Source organism: Sander vitreus, chromosome 3 (assembly GCF_031162955.1).
Source record: "Sander vitreus isolate 19-12246 chromosome 3, sanVit1, whole genome shotgun sequence".
In the NCBI taxonomy this organism is placed as follows: domain Eukaryota; kingdom Metazoa; phylum Chordata; class Actinopteri; order Perciformes; family Percidae; genus Sander; species Sander vitreus.
Genome location: NC_135857.1, coordinates 26548430 through 26568332, shown reverse-complemented (window position 1 = coordinate 26568332; position 19903 = coordinate 26548430). Strand labels below are relative to the sequence as shown.

The 19903-nt window shown below is 41.5% G+C and overlaps 1 protein-coding gene across 2 annotated transcripts in view; it reads right to left on the bottom strand.

The window, feature by feature from the left end:
* LOC144515688 (calsyntenin-2-like) overlaps positions 1-19903 on the bottom strand; it is a 269693-nt gene that overhangs the window by 94483 nt on the left and 155307 nt on the right. For both annotated transcript variants that reach the window (XM_078246728.1, XM_078246729.1), the window contains exon 3: positions 13710-13905. In XM_078246728.1, the coding sequence (XP_078102854.1) occupies positions 13710-13905 (196 nt within the window). The remainder of the gene's footprint in view (positions 1-13709; positions 13906-19903) is intronic.

Genomic DNA, 19903 nt, shown 5'->3' with positions numbered 1-19903 from the left:
CTCACTGGCTGTGCAAGGCTATCATCCAGGCTTATAACGCGGAGGGGGCGGAGCCCCCCCAGGGCATCCGGGCACATTCCACGAGGGCATTGTCGGCGTCCGCCGCCTTATTCAGAGGCATAGATTGACAGTAGCCAACATCTGTGCAGCGGCCTCCCGGGCATCCCCATGCCCATTCATCCGTTTCTATCTGCGTGATATGTCTGAGCCCTCCAAGACCCACTCGGTCCTGTCCACACTCAACGACGAATAATGCGCCGTTGCATGTGTGTTTTTACCTGCTGTCCTCACCCCGCCTGCACTGGGTGCTGGGTGGAACACGGGTGTCCCCATAATTATTAATCATGATACAATTCTCACTAACCATGCACGCCTTCAATCATGGAATGATGTGCCGCTGCATGTGTACTCGTCTGCGGTCCTCATCCGTCCCCCTACGTTGGGTGGCTGGGAGGAACACGGGCACCCCATATTTGTCAATCATGTACTTTTCTCACTAATCATGCACAATCTACACTCATGGCTTGGGCCTTGCAGCCAGCTAGGCCAAGTCATTGCCATGGCAGGCTCTCTTATCAGAATAACGGTTTATCTGATACAATCTCCTGTCAGTGCATTAGTGAAAGAAGTTAGTCTATGTTCTGCTTGTGGGCTCTGTGTCGCAGGTGGCATTGACTACATCAGCTTCGCCCTAACCGAGCAGCATAGCTTAGAGGGTGAAGCCTATACGAAATAGAACGATAGTTACGTTATTGTAACTCCAGATTCTATGAGATTCGGGCCACCTGCTCCTGTAACATTATCTGAAGAAAAAGCTGATGTTGGGAGATGATCAACGGGTCCGCTCTGTTTATATACAGTTTCTGCGGACGTAGTTGAAAGCCCGTGCTGGACGCAAGGGCGGGAAAGAAATCTTCAGTAGCGTAGCTTAGAGGGCTGCGCCTATACTCATAGAATCTGGAGTTACAATAACGTAACTATCGATTTCCTCTCATACAGGAGTAGGAGTCTCCCCGACACTAGACTGGGTGCCTTGCTCGAAAGTGCAATTGTCGAAAGGAGTAAGATATTTACTACTATTACTGCAGCCTCTGAGATGATTGTTAAGTTTGGATGGTTGATCACTGCCGGAGATTAATTAGTTTGGTAACCAATGGTCACAATGTGTTTTGTGTAATACACTGTCTGACCTGACCCAATGGGTTGCTTTGATTGTGTTGCTATAAAATAATTGATCTACTATATGCACAGTTCTCCAAGCGCACCTAACTGCACTAATTAATCATTCCATAAGTGATTTATCAGCAGTAATTCATGTTAAGTCACACATGATCAAAACAAACCACACCATTCATCACTTTAAAATGCTTTCATCAATACTCTCTGGCGGTGAAAAGGCAACATATTGCATAATCAATCCTTTGATTCATTGACTGACAACCGGTGATGGATGACAACGAGACAGACTAATACAGTTTTTAGCATTGAATGGCAAATACAAAGTATTGCTATGCTTTAAGAGACAAAGGGGCGGAGATGAATATGTGGTTTATAGGATTAGCCGGTCAGTATGGTAATGAAGGTGAAATTATTCTATTAAAAGAAGCTGTAAATATCTCTCAAACATGTGGTCGGCTGGAGATAGAGAGTCTACAACAAAGAGAGAGGCAGTTGGGAGGCTGAGCCCACGCAGAATGGATTTCCACACTGCCTTATCTCTCCCTGTCACAAGTTCAAAAACACAGGAAACCATTTGTTTGTGATCGTCTCCACACAAACAGAAGCACAGTTAAATAGTTTAATAAAAAAAAAAAAATTTAAAAAACTGGGAAAAAAATGCAAAAGAGACAAATAAATTGGACAGAGGCAGTGGTGGTAGTAAATAAGTACATTTGAGCACAATTTATAGTAGTTAACTTATGGTATTTCCATTTCATGCTACTTTGACTAACTATGACTCCATTACATTTCAGAGTGATTCATTTCACTACTTAATCCACTATATTTATCTGACAGCTATGGTTACTATTTTATTTTAGATATTAGATGACGATCTTAAATACAAAACATATTATGAGCCTCTAAAATATGATGCATTATTATACATACATTAGACTACCAAACTGTACATTAACTAGTTAAAATTAGCTCCTCAATGGTAGCCGGAAACCAAACGCTAATAAAGCATAACAATTGCCCATTTATGTAATTTTACATGGGTACAATTCTGAATGCAGGACTTTTTTCATGTGTAACAGAGTATTTATACATTGTGGTATTGCTACTTTTACGTTGCTAAACTGTGATTGGTACAGTGAAGTAGGTGACGTCACCTATTTCCAACTATGCTTTGCCCACTTCAAACCAGTGAGAAGAACACACACAAAAACACCTTTACAGAAATTATTCATGTTAAATGAACAAAACCTCTCTGTCTTTTACAGAAAACTGTGTCATGTAGGTGTGATTATTAGTAGCAAGAAACTGCTTGAGAAATAGGTTCTTGGGCCTCTTAAAGGGACTGAGTACTTCCTTCACCACTGGGCACAGGTACAGAATACACAAATGAACACGTATAAGATGGTGATTAATCACTGGGCTTTAGGATTGGTGGAATGTTAACGGCGATGCTAACAGCAGTAAAGATGGTGATAAGAAGCACTGACAGATGATGGCAGTACCAGTGTGTGCAGTAAATCCCTCAGCCAGCCTTGTTTTGTCATATTAATGAGGCTCACTCATAAACATTACCCCCCTGCTTCGCCACACTCCCCAGTGGTGAGGGAGCAAACATATGTTCCACTCCTCTGGGGCTTGTAGGATGGACTGCTGTGTGTTTGTGTGATTATGTATTAATGCACACCCTTGCATGATATAAATGCAATAATTGTGAATATGTCTCATTGTGAGTGTGCATGTGAGTGTGTTTCTCTGCTGATGGCTCACATCTGGCTGAAACAGACGCCTGCTCTTTAGGGCTAGGATGTATGTGTGTGTGTGTGTGTGTGTGTGTGTGTGTGTGTGTGTGTGTGTGTGTGTGTGTGTGTGTGTGTGTGTGTGTGTGTGTGTGTGTGTGTGTGTGTGTGTGGGTGGGCGGGGAGGGGGGGGGGTCATGTTGCTGGAACATTGCCAAGCTGAGCCCCAGCCATTCCTGCCTATGACAAGCCTCAGCTCATAAGCAGGGGTCCACCATGAGTCAGAGTGACACAGAAAGACAGCGGGGGGTTAAGTGACCCAATGTGTGCGAGAATGATCACAACACCACTTAACAAAGTGGATAAAAACCAGAGCCACAGGGATGGCTACTTGGAAAAAAGTCAAAGGTTAAACAAGCTACATTGATCCAGTGTAAGAGGAAATCCAATATATGACCCTGTTTTCACTCTGCACTGAAATACAGAGTGTGGTCACATTGTGCTCAAATAAAACCATATCAACTCCAGGTTTAAAAGCAACCATATGCAAACTGACTGCCTAGAGGGAGCGCATGTACAATCAACATGGGCATATCACTCTAAAATTAATTTTTACACCTGGGTAGAGTGAGTTTTTAGATTTTACTTTACATCCACCAAATCAACTGCTCAAAGTTTCATGTTACTGTAAAGCTCCACTGCATCAAATGAATTTAGTCAATTGTAGCTTATTGCTTACTGTTATTTTGGAATGAACATAGAGTGTATGGTCAAACAGCACGAGCATGCCTTTAGACAAGCTACATACAGAGATAGGTACTGTATAAGTATAGGATAGAAACTAACAATGGAGTGCAACATTTTTTAGCACAATTTAAAATAAATAATTTCAGCTAAACCAAAGTTTTCCTCAATGTCAAATTATGTGTAAAATAGGCGTTTCTGCAGTCTGGCAGGACTTTAATACTGTTTAATGGCCAATATGCTGTACATGACATTGAGGAACGCTAACATGAAATAGTGAAAGGCATCAAGCTGAGTGCCATTTTCAAGTTAAAAACAGTTATTATGCAAAAAGAAAGCGACAGTATTTCGCCTGCATATACAGTATCTGTCATGTAGCCAACCTACATGATCATATAAGACAGCTGTCACAGGTTAAACGCAGATAGCATAAACGCATAGTTCCATACACTTAATTGCTAACCATAGAATTACAGCTAATTGAATTACATTAGAACCACATTAAGTCAAGTGTTATTTTCATTTTCATGAGACAAGAATGACTTGGGAAAGATCACAGGTTGGGTTTAAATATCTACCTGTGCCTGACATGCCGATATGTACATTGAAACAGTTTTTGCATGCTGTAATCATTCCTCCTGCTCATATGGAGCATTAAAAGATCCCCTTTTAATGCGCTTACAATTTAAGTGATAGTGGACCACAGTCCTTGTGTAATAATACATTAATTTATGTATTACGTTTATCAAAAGCTTTTGAATTGTTGGTGGATGGGTCAAACAAACACAAGACTCTCACCCAGGAGCCTGGGACTTGAGTCCCATTTGAAAATAAAAGTAAATAGGAAGGGTTTTTTTTTAATTTACAGAACAAACGTAACTACGTCTTCTTAACTAAGTAGTTTTGATGCCTAAACCTAACCAAACTGCGACCATTTCACGTCAACATGTTTAAAACCACAAACGCTACATTCTCTGGTTTAGATATTAGGATGGAAAAAAAGCTCCTGAGTACTTCTATAAAACGTACTTGTAGGATCAAATGTAGAAATACAGACTGCAGTAAACATATCTGGGAGTGATTTTAGACTCTGACTTAAATTTAATTTGCCATTTGAACAAGGTCATGAAAACATATTTTCTTCATAATTTCATCTACAGTTTTTGTCTGAAAATTACACCTAAGCGCTGATACATGGTTTATTAGAAGTCAATAGGATTACTGCATCTTTTTTAAAAAGTGTACAAGAAAATTACAGTTAATTCAGAATGCTGAAGCCAGAATTTTGCCAAATACAAGAAAGGAATGTAATCCCTTTCTTCCCACTTCTCGTGACACTGCACACCTGCATTTCTATAATTGATAAAACTTGTTAATAAAGCCTTACATAACCTACAGTAGCACCTATCTATAGCACTAACCAAAATAGTGTTAATGCAGTGTTTTTGATCCATTTATGTCAGAAACACTGTTGACAAAAATAAACAAAATGTTTTATCTAAAAACAAAGGAATGAGAAGATGTTTGCAGTCACTTTTCAAAGATATCAATATCTTAAAAGAGAATGAAGTGCATGGCAAGCAGAGGAGACGTATTTCAGTGCCAGGTGTGATAAATAATTAGCAGACACAATCAGATACCAGTTGCATGTTAAAGCCAGGTGATACATGTTATTGCCAAGTTAGTATTGTTCCCAGCTTACATATTCATCCACACTCATTATTTATCAACTCTACACACAGCCACTCAAACAGTCATTAATGAACACACACACACACACACACACACACACACACACCCACATACACACACATGCACGCACGCACACACACAAACACACACGCACGCACGCACACACACACATACACACACAGACACTCTTTGTCAAGAATTAGCCAAGAGGTTGACTCATCAATTTCCTTGTGTAAGACTAGAATGGAAATAAACAACCGTAACTATGCCATTGGGACAAAATTGAATAGTAATCTCATCAATATGCAAAGAAATCCCACTTCCACATCGACTAGCGCCCAGAGGCACTACCACAGAACTCCATGGGGGCCTGTGTAATCTCAATACAGGGTGATTATAATGATCATCCAGTTCATGCGCAGCTCCTGCTTACTTCATACCAGATAGTATGGATCAAATCATTAATGGCTTGGACTATCATTCCACAGAAAAGAGGAATATAGAGAAAGTGATACAAAAGAGAATCTGATGAACATGGAGAAAAGATTATTTTGCCTTTAAGAGCATATTTGCGCACAAGTAAATGATTAAATGTTTATTTGTCCGACTCTGCTGACAAAACTCTAAGCTACTGAAGACGTGCGCAAACGTCTGATCGTGGTTTGAATCTGGAATACGAACGGGTGTCACTTTCTTTCGTCTGGTAACTGAAGCAGACAAGCACAGATGGTGCAGTTCCTGCTGCTGCATATTCATAATTGAAACACGGAGACTATACTATCCTATTACATTATGTTAGCTGAAGATAAACAACATATCCTTACACTTGATGTTTTTTTCTTTCTTGCCAGAAATAATAATAATGTCAACTAACAGGTTTTGACAGAATGAGGTTTCACTCATATCAGCATCAAGTGTGACAAGCGTGAAGTTAAGATTCTTGGTAGAATAAAGCGCCGACACATTGACAGGGCTGCACTGTCTGTGTGGAGTCCCCTGGTCTTCTTAGTGTAGGAATTTATCATGATAACTTATGCTAACAAGACACAGCTTTTGGCCAATTTCTTGACTCATAAGAAAGTGACTTTTTTTGTTAATGTTGAGTGTGTTTTTAGGTGTTTGTTTATGTGTATGAGTGTGTTTGTGTGCATGCTTGTGTGCGAGGTTATGAGATGCAAAATCTATCCCCAGGTACGGTGTTTGTCTTATTTATATGTAAATTTTGGTATATCAGTGTGAATTTGACTCAGCATTTGGGATTTGTGTGTTTGTGTGCGCTTGTGTGTGCGCGCATGCCTGTCCTTTAGCTAGCTGTTCGGTGAGATAATTAGCTTCTCCAAACTGCAGGGAGGTTAGGACATACAGGCCTCTAAGATTCACTAATTATGACTTTAATAACTACTGCGTTGCCAAGTACCGAGCATGTGTGTGAATGTGTGGCTACGCGGACACGATAAAACATCTGTGTGTCTCAATTACTTCTATGTTTTCACTCACACACACGCACATTTGCACACACACACACAACCTTGGGGGAACCTAACCCCCCCGATATCCTTCAGACACTTAACCCCATGGGCCGGTGTTAAATACACGTGTCGCGGTCAGGTGCAAGTCCTGGGAAGGATTATGAATATGACATGTTTTGCAAGACAGTGAGATGTCCCTTATGCCTAATTACTCCATAGCAACAGCAGAAAGTTGCACAGAGCACGGTGTGTAGGGAAAAGCAAGGGACACACAGTACAGAGAAACTTCTCGTATTCAGATGCTAATTAGTGAGATTATATGGTTGTTTTTTAACCGTACCCAACACAAAAGGCCTTCAAGTGGCTAGCAACACTGGATAGTTTTGAGAGTTCCATTCAAACAATGGTAAACATATAGATCTGCTTTGTAATGATGTTACCCTAAAACTGTGGTTCCAGAAGTTGGAAACCACCGACCTATCATAAATTAAATCTGAAGTAGGAAATTTGATGGCAGTGATGATGGTGCTAGATGAAAAGTGAAGTGAACACCAAAGTGATTACAATTCATCCTGAGAGGGATATAAGTCTGTACCAAATTTCAAGACAATCCATCAGACTGGTATGGCAGTAAGGCTTTACAGAGGAGGGTAATAAGTGCTCAGCACATCACCAGGACTGAAGTGCCATCCACGGGGGACATCTACACTCAGCACTGCAGGAAGAAATCCATACAGAGGTGCCTGAGGCTAGGGCTGCACGATTATGGCCAAAATAATAATCCCGATTATTTTGATCAATATATTGATCACGATTAATTATCACGATTATTTGTTGATTTTAACCAAAACAAATTGTATTGTCACATAGGCTAATTATAACTGCTTTCACATCCATATTGTGCTACATTCCTCCTTTGTTGAAGGATACTATGAAGGAGTATGCCATTTCAGTTGTTGTGCGACCGCTTTCTAAACATGCGCGTTTGCCATGAAAAGATACAGGCAACGCAATTTTTTGTTCACGTTAACGTTGCATGTTAAAATCCGGTGCCAATAGGGCACTGGTGCCCGGTATCTACTGGACGAAATAGCAACGTGGATTACGGTGCCACTTAAATGTTTGCGTTGCGCTCTGATGCTCCAGGCAACAGAAACATTGCTGCATGTCCCGCTAGTAAACACTAATAACACGTTACACAGCAGGTAACGTTAGCCTACCATTAGCTACAGTAGTAACTGGATTAAACACGGCTAAAATTCTGACAGCTAAACGGTGTAGTGTGACTGTATTTCACTGTAGAGGATTACAACAGCGGGACATACAACAGTCTGCCGCTAAAGCAATGAGCTAAAAGACTGAAACTAGCACTGGTCACTGCTGTTGTCTGAAAAACAACACAGATGGGACACAATGTTGCGTTTACTGGTAAACTGGTAAACCTCGTGACGATTTATGACCGACTGCTAGCTATCTGTTGTGGAATTTTCTTCAAGTTACTCTGTCCTCTGTAACTGTCTACCAGTGTTGCCAACTCTTTTCCAATGAAAGTCGCTAGCACCAGCTCCAAAAGTCACTAAAAGTCGCTAGATCATTTGTATAAAGCTTAGTGGTTGTGTCAGCAAGGTAGATAGAAAGAAATATAATTCTTTAGCCAAATAATCACAAATTCAATACAGGAATTTATTTTACCTTATAATTATGACTTAGGTAGCCTATCTTTGAAGTAAAAAAAAAGAAATTCTACAAAGGGAGAGAAAAAGGTCGATAAAGAATTCTCAAAGAAGGCTGGCTTGCCCAGGTCCAGGCCAGTTCAGCGGCGCTTTCTCCCGTCGCTGCTGTCTGTCCTACCTGCACCAGCACCCGCACACCCTGTCCCCCTTCTACCTGCCTGCGCACTGTGCGCAGTGCTGCTGCACATGAGGAGAGAGGGGAGAGGCTGCTCCGCTGCTCTTCAGTCACAGAACAGAAGACTGTTTTGGCGGCTACAGGAGAGAAAAACCTTGCGTGCTCGCTAGACAATACTGGCGACTTTTCTACAGAAAGTCGGCAGATTTGTCGCTAGTCGCTTTTTTGAAAAAAAGTCGCTAAGGGGGTCTGAAAAGTCGCTAAATCTAGCGACAAAGTCGCTAAATTGGCAACACTGCTGTCTACATCTAAACTAACAACTCTGATTGGATCATGGAGGCACGTAATCAGAGAGTGGTTTACGGAGCTTTGAAAAAGAAATTACTTTGATACAGTGCGTTCTATGAACGGAATGAAGCATTTTAAATATCGCTCAATCACGTGAATTTGATCGTGGGAAGCCCAAATCGTGATCGTGATTAAAATTTGATTAATTGTGCAGCCCTACCTAAGGCCTAAGAATTTCATTGCCAATGACTAAATCAGTAATTGTTGTGCACATGACAAAAAAAGAACCTTGAATCGTGAACCTTGGATAGACATTTCACACAAAAGTGTAAATGTCCTCATGGTGGCGCTAGTGGTAAAGTATTAGTCATTAGGATACATTGTCTAGGAACTATGAATGCTGAAAATTGAAAGACAATCCACAAATAGTTAATAACATATTTCAGTCTGGATGTGGTGCAACCGACTGACTGACATTGCCACCCATACAGCCATGCCACTACTATTTTCAATCAATTATTCTTATTCAACTCTGACAGGATCTTATAAATGTTGTTCCAATATATGATAATGTATACATGTCTTCTGCATCATTGTATTTCCCCAAAATACAGCCTGTACACAGCCATCAGTTTTTTGTTTATTGATTAAGTTTGAGTTGGTTTTTCGTTTTCTGCACACCAGAAGCTTCTTTTCAGAAAGACCAGCAGTACTTGATACCAATTAACATTTTCATTAAGTCTAGGCTGAATCACTGTTGTGTTACATAAATAGACAGATACAAAATGAACATTTATCACATTTATGGCTCTTTACGACAAAGGCTCATTACACTTCACAGTTCAGTACAAACTGATCATTTGGCATAGGTCAGCCCTACAGTATTGTAGATTAAGTTGTGTTTCATTTTACACTGACCTGAGCAGAAACAGTCTCAAGGAGTTTAAGGTGAATTCATTTGAGCTTTGCACTTCGCTGCCAAGTGACTAAAGCTTTCACAGGCAACCAAGTAGAGAGGACAGAGTGAAGCGATGAGATTCAGATGTTGCAAACGTGCACACTGTTATATCGGTGCTCTGACTCAGAAAAAGGCAGTCATTAAAGCCAGTGTTCATGAAGCCGTCTGTTGCTGGGGTCTCTGACAAAGTCACCACGAATGGAGGAATGCAACACTTTTACTGGCTTTGCAGGATGATGCATGTGATCAAAGGTTGACATGGGATTTTGAAAAGGAAACAACATTTAATTTGTGTGCAAATGGCAGTAGCTCAGTCCATAGGGATTTGGGTTTGTTTGGGAGGGTTGCTGGTTCAAGTCCCCGTATGGACCAAAGTATGGAGTGTGGACTGGGAGCTGGAGAGGTGACAGTTCACCTCCTGGGCACTGGCAAGGTGCTCTTGAGCAAAGCACAAACCCCCCCCCAACCGCTCAGGGCGTCTGTCCAGCATTCGCAGCCCACTCACTCTGACATCTCTCCATTAGTGCATGTAGGCTATAGGACCTGAGCAGTAGCGCTTTTTGGCACGAGCAAATCGGCAGCCGCCCGGGGCGGCATTTTTTTTTGTTTTATATTATCTATCATTTCACTGTGTGGGGAATTGGCAAATTGGCACCTTGTGCAGCTGCAGGCACCCCTGCACAGAAGCTGTGTGAGAAGGGGAAGGGAGGGGGGCGCGGGGGACAGTTCACCTCTAGGTCTCCCAAATGGAACGGTCCGGACAGGGGGGGGGGGGGGGTCATAGGCTGAGCACCCACGTGTGCCAGACTGCCAGTAGGCTACATTCATTTAAAATTAAAAATTGCAGTTGGTGCTAAGTGGAGCGTCTGTCATAGTGTGATTGGTTATGTCGGTGGCATTGATTCTTAATTTCCCACGAAGCTGATCGCGGTTACGCGTCAGTTAAACTTTTCATCTCCAATCCCATCTGTATTTGTGAGAAGTGGCGCTGTCCTGAGTTGAAAGGTAGCCTACTTTACGGCTTTACCATTGAATTAAGAGGCGCGTGTGTTCGCGTCGGCCGCTGTCCATTTCCTAAGGTTCTGAAATGCAAACATTTTTTGACTACTTTTTTTTTTTAAAGGGCGTGCGCCGATGAGCACCCACGGAGGAAAACATAAATCGGCGCCTATGATCGGGGAACCATGAGCCTCCATGAGCTTATCACTTTTATGTATGATAAGGATCTATCGGAGATCTACCCCAACTTTTGGACTGCTCTCAGGATTGCACTTACTCTGCCAGTCACTGTGACTCAAGCAGAGAGGAGCTTTTCAAAACTAAAGTGTGATCAAGTCATACCTGAGGTCAACAGTGTCCCAGGAATGGCTACCTGGCCTTGCCGTCATCAGTATTAATCACTCAATAGGGGAGCAGATTTCATATGATAACATCATTGATGATTTTGCATCAAGGAAGGCCAGAAAGGTCAGGTTTTAGTTTTCTGTTCTTAGTGCAATAGTGTAATAATTAGATTCTCTTTAGTGTGTTTTCACCTTTGTGTGATGAAGGATTTGTGCTATTTAGAATATTTATTCTATATTTTATTTGTATATTATTCTTAATATTTTATATTATTGTTGCTCTGTGCTCTTGTTACATTTTTTATATATCTGATTGTGTTTTGGCACATTTATATATGTATATATATTACACATAGGTGAAAGAGAAAATGATATTTCTCAACTGCACAAATCCTTCATTAGAACATTTATCCAGTTATTTAATTGCAATTACAACAGGAAACACACTTTTTAATGTGCACAATCTCCACCTCCAACATTGCCAAAAGACAATGAACACAATTCTGCACAAAATATGAGTATAATAAGTATAAGTTATCAGAACTTATAAAATAAATATACACTATATATATATATATATATATATATATATATATATATATATATATATATATATATATATATATATATATATATATATATATGTGTGTGTGTGTGTGTGTGTGTGTGTGTGTGTGTGTGTGTGTATTTCAGGCCTGTGTGTAGTGTGAAACTAGTGTCAAACAAATATTTGTACAGCCAGGGCAGAGAGCGAAGTGCAGAGGCAGTCTGATGAAATATTCAAACACTGGAGTCTGTAACAGAGACAAGAGGGAATGACAGAAATAAGGACAGAGTTAGACAGCAGGAGCTAGCTGAGCTGTAGCCAGCCAGGAAAAAATAAAGGAGGGAGAAGTAGGGCAGCCAGTGGTAAGCAAAGCAGAGAGGAATAGAGGATCCAGGGTGAATTTTAAACTCAATCCACTGTCACTCCTGATCCTCTCCCCTGTCCTCTTTAGCTGCTAATTTTCTTGACTGCTTTCCTTCTCTGCTGTTGACGTGTCATGTGTAATTTGAGCACAGCCTTAGGCGGGGTTCTTCTTCTTTCCTGTTAGCTTCCTTCTATATCGGAGTGAGAGAGCAGTGAGGCAAAAGGCCAGCCTCATCCTTTGAGAGTTGCCAGCGAAAGGACAGGCCATTTAAAGTGTCCCCAAATTCACTTCCCCTCAAGCATTAGCCTGTCTGTACCAACAAAACTGGGCCTGCGTCACAGCGAACAGTGAGTTATGTTGATAGGAAGTAATAAGGTGCTTAAAAGGGATATAAAACATGATCAACAGCATGGAAATAGTAGCACAAATCCATCACCCTGCCTTGTCCACAGAAAGACACACACACACACACACACACACACACACACACACACACACACACACACATACACTAGTAACACAGCAAATGGCATACGGTAAATACAAGTTAGGCTCTACTGATTTGAAACTTTCACAGAGGCTAGACCCTGCTGCCATAATTCCAGGTTTAGTGAATCTACAGTATGTGTCAGTGTGTGTGTGTGTGTGTGTGTGTGTGTGTGTGTGTGTGTGTGTGTGTGTGTGTGTGTGTGTGTGTGCGTGTATGTAGGAGCATCTATAAGCTAGAAAAGATGATAGATTTCTGTAAATGGCTCCATTGTTGGCTGAGGTAAGGGGTTGAGCGATAAGACACAGAGGGGAGATGTGCAGCATGAAAGGCCGAGCGGAGAGCAATTTCAGACAGAAGCTACTTTAAGGAGGGCAGTGTGACAAGTTGTTTTTATCAGTTGACCTCTCAGAAGTAGTCTACTGGTTCTTGTGGAGGTGAAGGTGGGTCGTGTGCCATATCAGTGCTGGCATGGATGGTTTTTCTCAGAACAATCTGTGAGTGGATTGCAGGAGGTATGTGAAAAGCTCTTTGCCTTTCAAAATAATGTAATATGTGGGAGGGAGGGAGGGAGGTAGGTTAAATGGCTCTAAATGGCATCTTGAGGTAAGCCCCAAACACCTTTTACCAGTCAGCCTTCTTTCTATCCTTAGTTGTTACTGCTTTCATTTGCCACCTACACACATGCACTATTTATCAGTCATTAGACTGAAACTATCCTACTTTCTAAATCACTGTTTTCTAGCATTGTTGATAATTTGATTGGACTTATGCCATTGTCTAAATGAATGATGAATTATACAATAAGTACTTGTAGTTTTAAATAATTTATCCCAAACATTTTGTAAATGATTTATGGAAAATCTTGTTTATTTAATTGCCTGTTCTCTTCGCCTTGGTGGTCTTTCCTTTTCAGTGACTTTATACAAGCCTGACAGGTCTAAACTGAAATTAACACTCATTCTAAAGCATTGAGTCAAACCTAGAAATAAAATTGTCATATGAAGTACTATGCATTCTGTCAGACTTTAGACCCTTTTGTTTCCTTACTCACTTATGGGACTTTTTGCCCTCTGTGCCCCCGGGGCCAGATCCGCAGTCGTGAGCCTGGATGATAAAAGTGTATTCCTTCTGCAGCTCGCAGTCCACCAAGCCGTGGGCCCTCAGCTGGCCCTCGCCAGACGTACCGTTGAGCACCACTGCCTCGAACGGAGCCTCCAACCCGTGGATGTTGAATGCACAGATCTCCCCTAGAGAGCAGGAAGAAGCAGGGGAGGAGAGAAAAATAAGGAGGGATGAGGTCAGTGTTAATCAGTCAATCAGGTGGAATATGACTGGGGAATAAATTATGTGTGTAAATGAAGTCTATGTCACATAGATTCTTGTTGGCATTTTATGTTAATACAGGTGATATTTCCAACAAAATACATATTGTGTACCCACACAGTGACTCCCTTAAAGGGCCACAAATGAGTTTCTAGTGTTTCAAACCAAACCTACATTTTCATTTTCACCTCATTTCACCTTTATTTATTTATTGATTAAAAAAAATTATCTTTCTTTCTTTCTTTCTTTCCACATGATTTCCTTTCAATCGGCTCTGTGTGCTCTATTCTTATGACAATATTAGATTTGTTCTAATAGTTGTGAAGAGGGATTGGGGCGGTGGTTCCGGTTAGACAGACTGTATAATGCTGAGCCTGCACACTGAGGAAGGAATTGGCCAAATTGTCTGTGATTGCTACTCTCCTGCATCACAAATACACAAAGATACAGCAAATGTGAACTTCAATAACTTCTCTCTTACCAATGTTCCCAGGCAGACCTGGAGTTTACACTAGCAACTTTAAAGCTATAGTGCATTGTTTCTGCTGCCCCCATGAGGAATTCTAAGTAATAACAACTCAACTGTCGGAGCATCCACATGATACAAGCCTTCAGTGACTGCGCACCCACCCCACCCACTACGACTCAAAGTCACCATTGTGAAGAGATACAGAGGAAGAAAACCCATTTAAATCCAGAGTGAGCAGCTGACAAGAGCAAAACAAAAGAGCCAAGAGGCGGCTGGCATCTATTAGCAGGCCGTATAAAGAAGTGGTCCATTTGTGGAGTTGGTGATGGAAGATGTTTCTTTTTCTTTCTTTTTTTTCATCTTGGCGACTTGACGTCCCTTCATGCTTCCACCAGTGGGATTCAGGAAATCACTTAACGAGGCATGCTCACACTATGACCTGTGACAGCTAATTGCACTGATATCACTTAAACTAACAGCAAAGACTAAATTGGATTCCTGAGCAGCTTTGTGTGTGCAATGCTCCTGGCAAGTTCTGATAAGAGCAACTTTATTTTCTACCGCAAAGCCCTTTCTTTCCCTTTTCATCCTGTTTCTGTCATAATTCCCCCCCACCCTTCCTTTCTGTTGGGACATGGGCTCTAAAATGATAATTTGCCCACAGAGGAGCTATAGGCAAAATTATGAAGAGTGAAGTGAAAAGGAGAACAGAAAATAACATAATAGGGAGGGGGGCTGTCAACACAGTTTGCATACTGTAAAGAGTTCCCCCTCTGCATTGCCAGAACAATGACTTATCAGAGTAAAATGGGCCCCCACAATATGGAGCGTGGCTTGCCGGGGAGAGCAAAATCATATAATGGCATTGAGCAAGCGGTGTGCGACGGGGACTGACAGAAGATGCAACAGTCTTGATGTGCTGCTTCTCTTAATGGTGCACCATTGTACAAAACAGGCAAATGGAAAATCCATCACCACTGGAGCGAGAAATAAATCCAATACACACAGGCAAGTGCACAGGCTTCCTATCAGGGTTAATATGCTGAGGATATGTTGATGGCGCACGCCCACAGCTGAGGCTGGGTGGTCCGATATACTCCTTGTGATTTAATTGTAGCTCATTGGAGAGTGGGGAGACAGGTCAGGGTGACTGCAAGAGGAGGAACTCCCCCTTTAAGACTCAAATGAACACTCAAACAGCTCTGGGGGGGCAACAGACCTGTCGCTTTTTTCCCCCTTCTTTTTTATACGTCCACCTATCACTTCGCTCCAGACCTGATAAGTGTTCTGCCACCTGTGGAGAGGCAAAGATGGCTGGTGGAGGAGGGAGGGACGAGGGCAAAGCGCTGGCCCTGGCGGCAGCAGAGGAACAGATGTTGGGTGGTTGGCACTTGGCGGAGAGCTCACAAACGCTAATTACTGCGCTAAACTGTTAGCTAAATATGTGTCTCTGCGTCACATTAGGCTTTTAAGAGGTAGATTTATGGTCAGAAGGAACTCTGTATTCTTAAAGGGGGGCCATTTCAAACTAATGGATGCATACTAATGGAAATGGATACTGCAGTGCTATTTCTTTATTAGTTTATTTGCTGGGGTTATCATCACTGTTTGGCTATTTGGCATAATTAATTGTTCTTTATGATCTTCAGTACTAGGATGTCTGGAATATTATTAATCACTATATGCTTTGCACACTTAACCTGTAAAACTTTGATACTAGCTTACACAACTTTTTAGATACTCTCTATTCTCATTCTTTCCTTTACCTTATTCTCTGCTGGTGTGATTACTAACTTTCCCCTTGGGCACCATCACATTTTCATTTAATCAAGTCTAAATATTAATGACTCTCTATTAGTCATTGGGAATGTGTGCTCAGGACTTAAGCAGCTGTCCTGTTGGTGTCAGAAGTTGCACGGCGTTCAACACCTCAAGGGAATCTGGCACCCGTCCACACTACATAGACTATCTTTGAGGACACAGAGCTCATTATCAGTGAAGGCAGAGATGGTTTACTGGCAACAGTGACCTCTGTTTGTAGACCTGGAGGACTGTGACAAAGTATCGTGGGCCACAGCGCCTCAAGGCCCCAAGTTATTATCAAAGCTGACAGAGCATCGCTGATGAGCTGCCTGCATCTGGATTTACACAAACTGCTTTTGCTGAAAAGGCGTTCTCCTGCGACAGCTGTTTACTGAGCGTTTGAGTAAGAAGTCAGTGGAGACATCAGGCTGGAAACAGTTGCACCACTAAGACGAAGAAGAGGAAGAGAAAGATATAAGGGGAGATGAAAGGAGGAGCTGAGAAGGATGGGAACATGGCCACCTCCTTAGGGCAGCTCCGATCTCCCTACTGGAGAGTGACCAAAGCACAGGCATGAATACACGCACACACACATTTACTCAAACTGTGCCAGTTCGGCAGCTCTAATCAGTGCTGACATGCCTTTCATCCTCCTACTGTTGGAACACACACCGCAGAGACAGACAAGTAAATCAGATTACTGGATATCACACTGTTACTGAACACATTCTGGACCAGGCATCAGTTTGCCTGCATTAAAATGTTTGCACCCACATTATCTGAATATATTTTGGCTTGCCATTATAGTAAATCAACCTTATTTGCACAAGAGTTGCTGTCTAATATGTGGTATACAGAGTTGTCATGATTTTAGCTGCTTTTCCAATTTGGATTTGGCCTGAAATTATCTTATATTAGTCACCTGCATAATCCGCTAATTCTCCCTCTCATTTTAGGCACCAAAACACAATTGCACATTCACAAGCAAGCTGGGATACATAGATACACACTCACTCACACACACAGGAGAACACACACCCAAACACTCTCAGCTGCAATGCAGAGATAGACTGTGAGCCTCATAACTCTGCTGAGGGCCCACAACTGAAAATGCTGTAATTATGCTCTTCATAAAATCAGCCAGCCGAGGAAAAAACACAATTGAGAAGCTGTCCATTCTGGAGATAAGGATTAATACCAATCAAGCCTGCATGTTCTAATTGGAAACCAGGAGTAGTGTATGTAGATGAGTGTGTGTCGGATTTTTTTTTTTTTAATTAAAGACACACTTTATCAACAGGGGCTTAGAGGGGAGGGAGTGTGTTTGTGTGTATGACTGTTGCAGAGGAGGATGTGAGATGATTTACTTGACTTCGCGGTTGCCACCCCTCGTCTCCTACATTAAAGGATCCTCTCACAGACTTAATGACATCCTGCTGTCTTTTAACAGAGTGAACGCCAACCTTCTGTGTGTTTACGTGGGAGTGTTGTCAGAGTAAAAGGTCTGAACTTGTCAATCAAACTCTTGCGTCATGGAAGCAATCGGTGGGCTCTGGGGCGCTGCTAGAAACTCTGGTCCCCCCCAAAACAGCTCACAAGGGCCTTAAAACAGTATTATTTTATACAACCCCTGGCATGTTAACAGGCCTCTGTCAGGGTCTTGATGCCTTGAATCACTCTTGGTTTTTTTCCCCAATTTGGTGTTCCCGGGTGGGAGCTCTATTTTCTTTCGATGGACAGATGACAGTAGTACGACAACCACATACTTTTTCCTTTCTTGCATTAAAAGCATAAACATTCATGTATTTTTTTTTTTTTTATGTGGGACACGATAGACTGTGATCAAGCATGACAAAGATAATTCAGGGCACATGTTGCCCAGGATGAACATGTATACTATTTATCTAATCACGTGTTTTAGTCTAGTAGTAAGTATCACATTACAACTGTGCTTCTCCTTTAAGGGGTACTCCAGTGGTTTAGTATTGGACTTTTATAAAGTTCGGGTAACTGTGACAGAATGAAAATATGACAGCAAAACAAAGGTCATAATTGGTCAGGCTGTTCTCAATCACTGTTCGTACATCTTTATTTTTTTCTTTATTTTTTTGTTAAAGATTATTCTTTTGGGCTTTTATGGCCTTTAATCAATAGGACAGCTTTAAGAGAGTAAAGGGGAGAGATGGGGTGGGGCGACATGCAGCAAAGGACCGTGGGTCGAATTTGAACAATGGCCGCTGCCAAGGACTCAGCCTACATAGGATGCACACTCTACTGGGTGAGCTAGAGGTCTCCCCGACTGTTCGTGTTTAATTTGTACATAACCCACCATAATCACCATCAGGATACATTGAATTGGTGCAGTAGAGGCAGAGATATTCTGAAAATAAAGCCGTTATTGTAGTTTCCAGTTCCAGTTCTGTAAAAGGTAAACCTACTAATACTGTTCAATACTTGGATAACTATGACCTGGATGACTGAGAGCCTTCACAGGCATTATAAAGTGAGATGAAGTCTGATGCAGAAGAAATGGAAGCAGCTTTTAGGCGAATCACCATGCCCGTGCTTCTAAATCTACTCTATCCAGGCATTTCACTGGGCAGTCCTGAAAACATCAGTGCTATTTTGTCTTGGCAGCTTGAAAGGCCTGTTAGCTCTGCCAACTGTGTCCAATGCCATACACCCACCTCCCCTTGTAGTCAATAAAGTTAATCACAAACCCCAGTGGGCTATGTGTCAATTACTTCAGCCTAGACTTGGAGCCAAGCCAAAACACTGCTGTGCAAGTGTCAAACTATCAATGACAATCTGGCATTGAATGCAACACCAGCTCAACACCTCAATTTAATCAGTTCGCTACTTGATGGTTACGTCTACCTCAGAAACAATTCACTTAAGCTTTTCAGCCAATGAATAATTTCAGAACATGTAGGAAACGCTGACACTTAAATCTGTATCCATAGTGTTCATTGTGAGGAAATTAGACACAATATAAGGCGTGAATTATTTAAAAAAAATGTTGTCAGAACTTGTGCTTACTGTTTAAAGCCTCCTTTGTAACGTTATAACTCTCTGTGAGATATTTCTATGTAATCCATAATACTATAAGGCCACATTGCTGTTGTCTGTCACCACTGAAAAGTCCACTGTGCACAATGACTGGATTTAGGCCATTCACAGTAAGTCTAAGCCTGGATTACACATTTTCCCCTTCATTATTTTGCGTACTGTTGCTGGATTTCATTTAGATTATGCACAATTATACCTCTATTCTGATACTGATAACTTCCTCTATTACACCCCCCCCCCCAAATAAATAATTAAGAAATACAAGCACACAAACACAACTCCTTCCTCTTTGTGTTAAACTAAAATGAAATGAGAATATGAATGAATAACATAATCTGTATGTTTTGACTTTCAAATAATGACGGTCAAAGAAAGAAACCGGGAGGGGGGGGTAAATATTAACAAAACACAGCCATGGCAATCACATTCAGTCAGAAATCAATAGGTTCTATTTTCCCATTCTGTTCATGGAAACAAACTCACAGGGGAGAGCATGTGTCCTTGTTTGAGCAAGGCCAGTTAGAGTTCAATGTGTTCAAATATCCGTATCAGAGTTTATGACCTCCATTTATGCCCCTGAG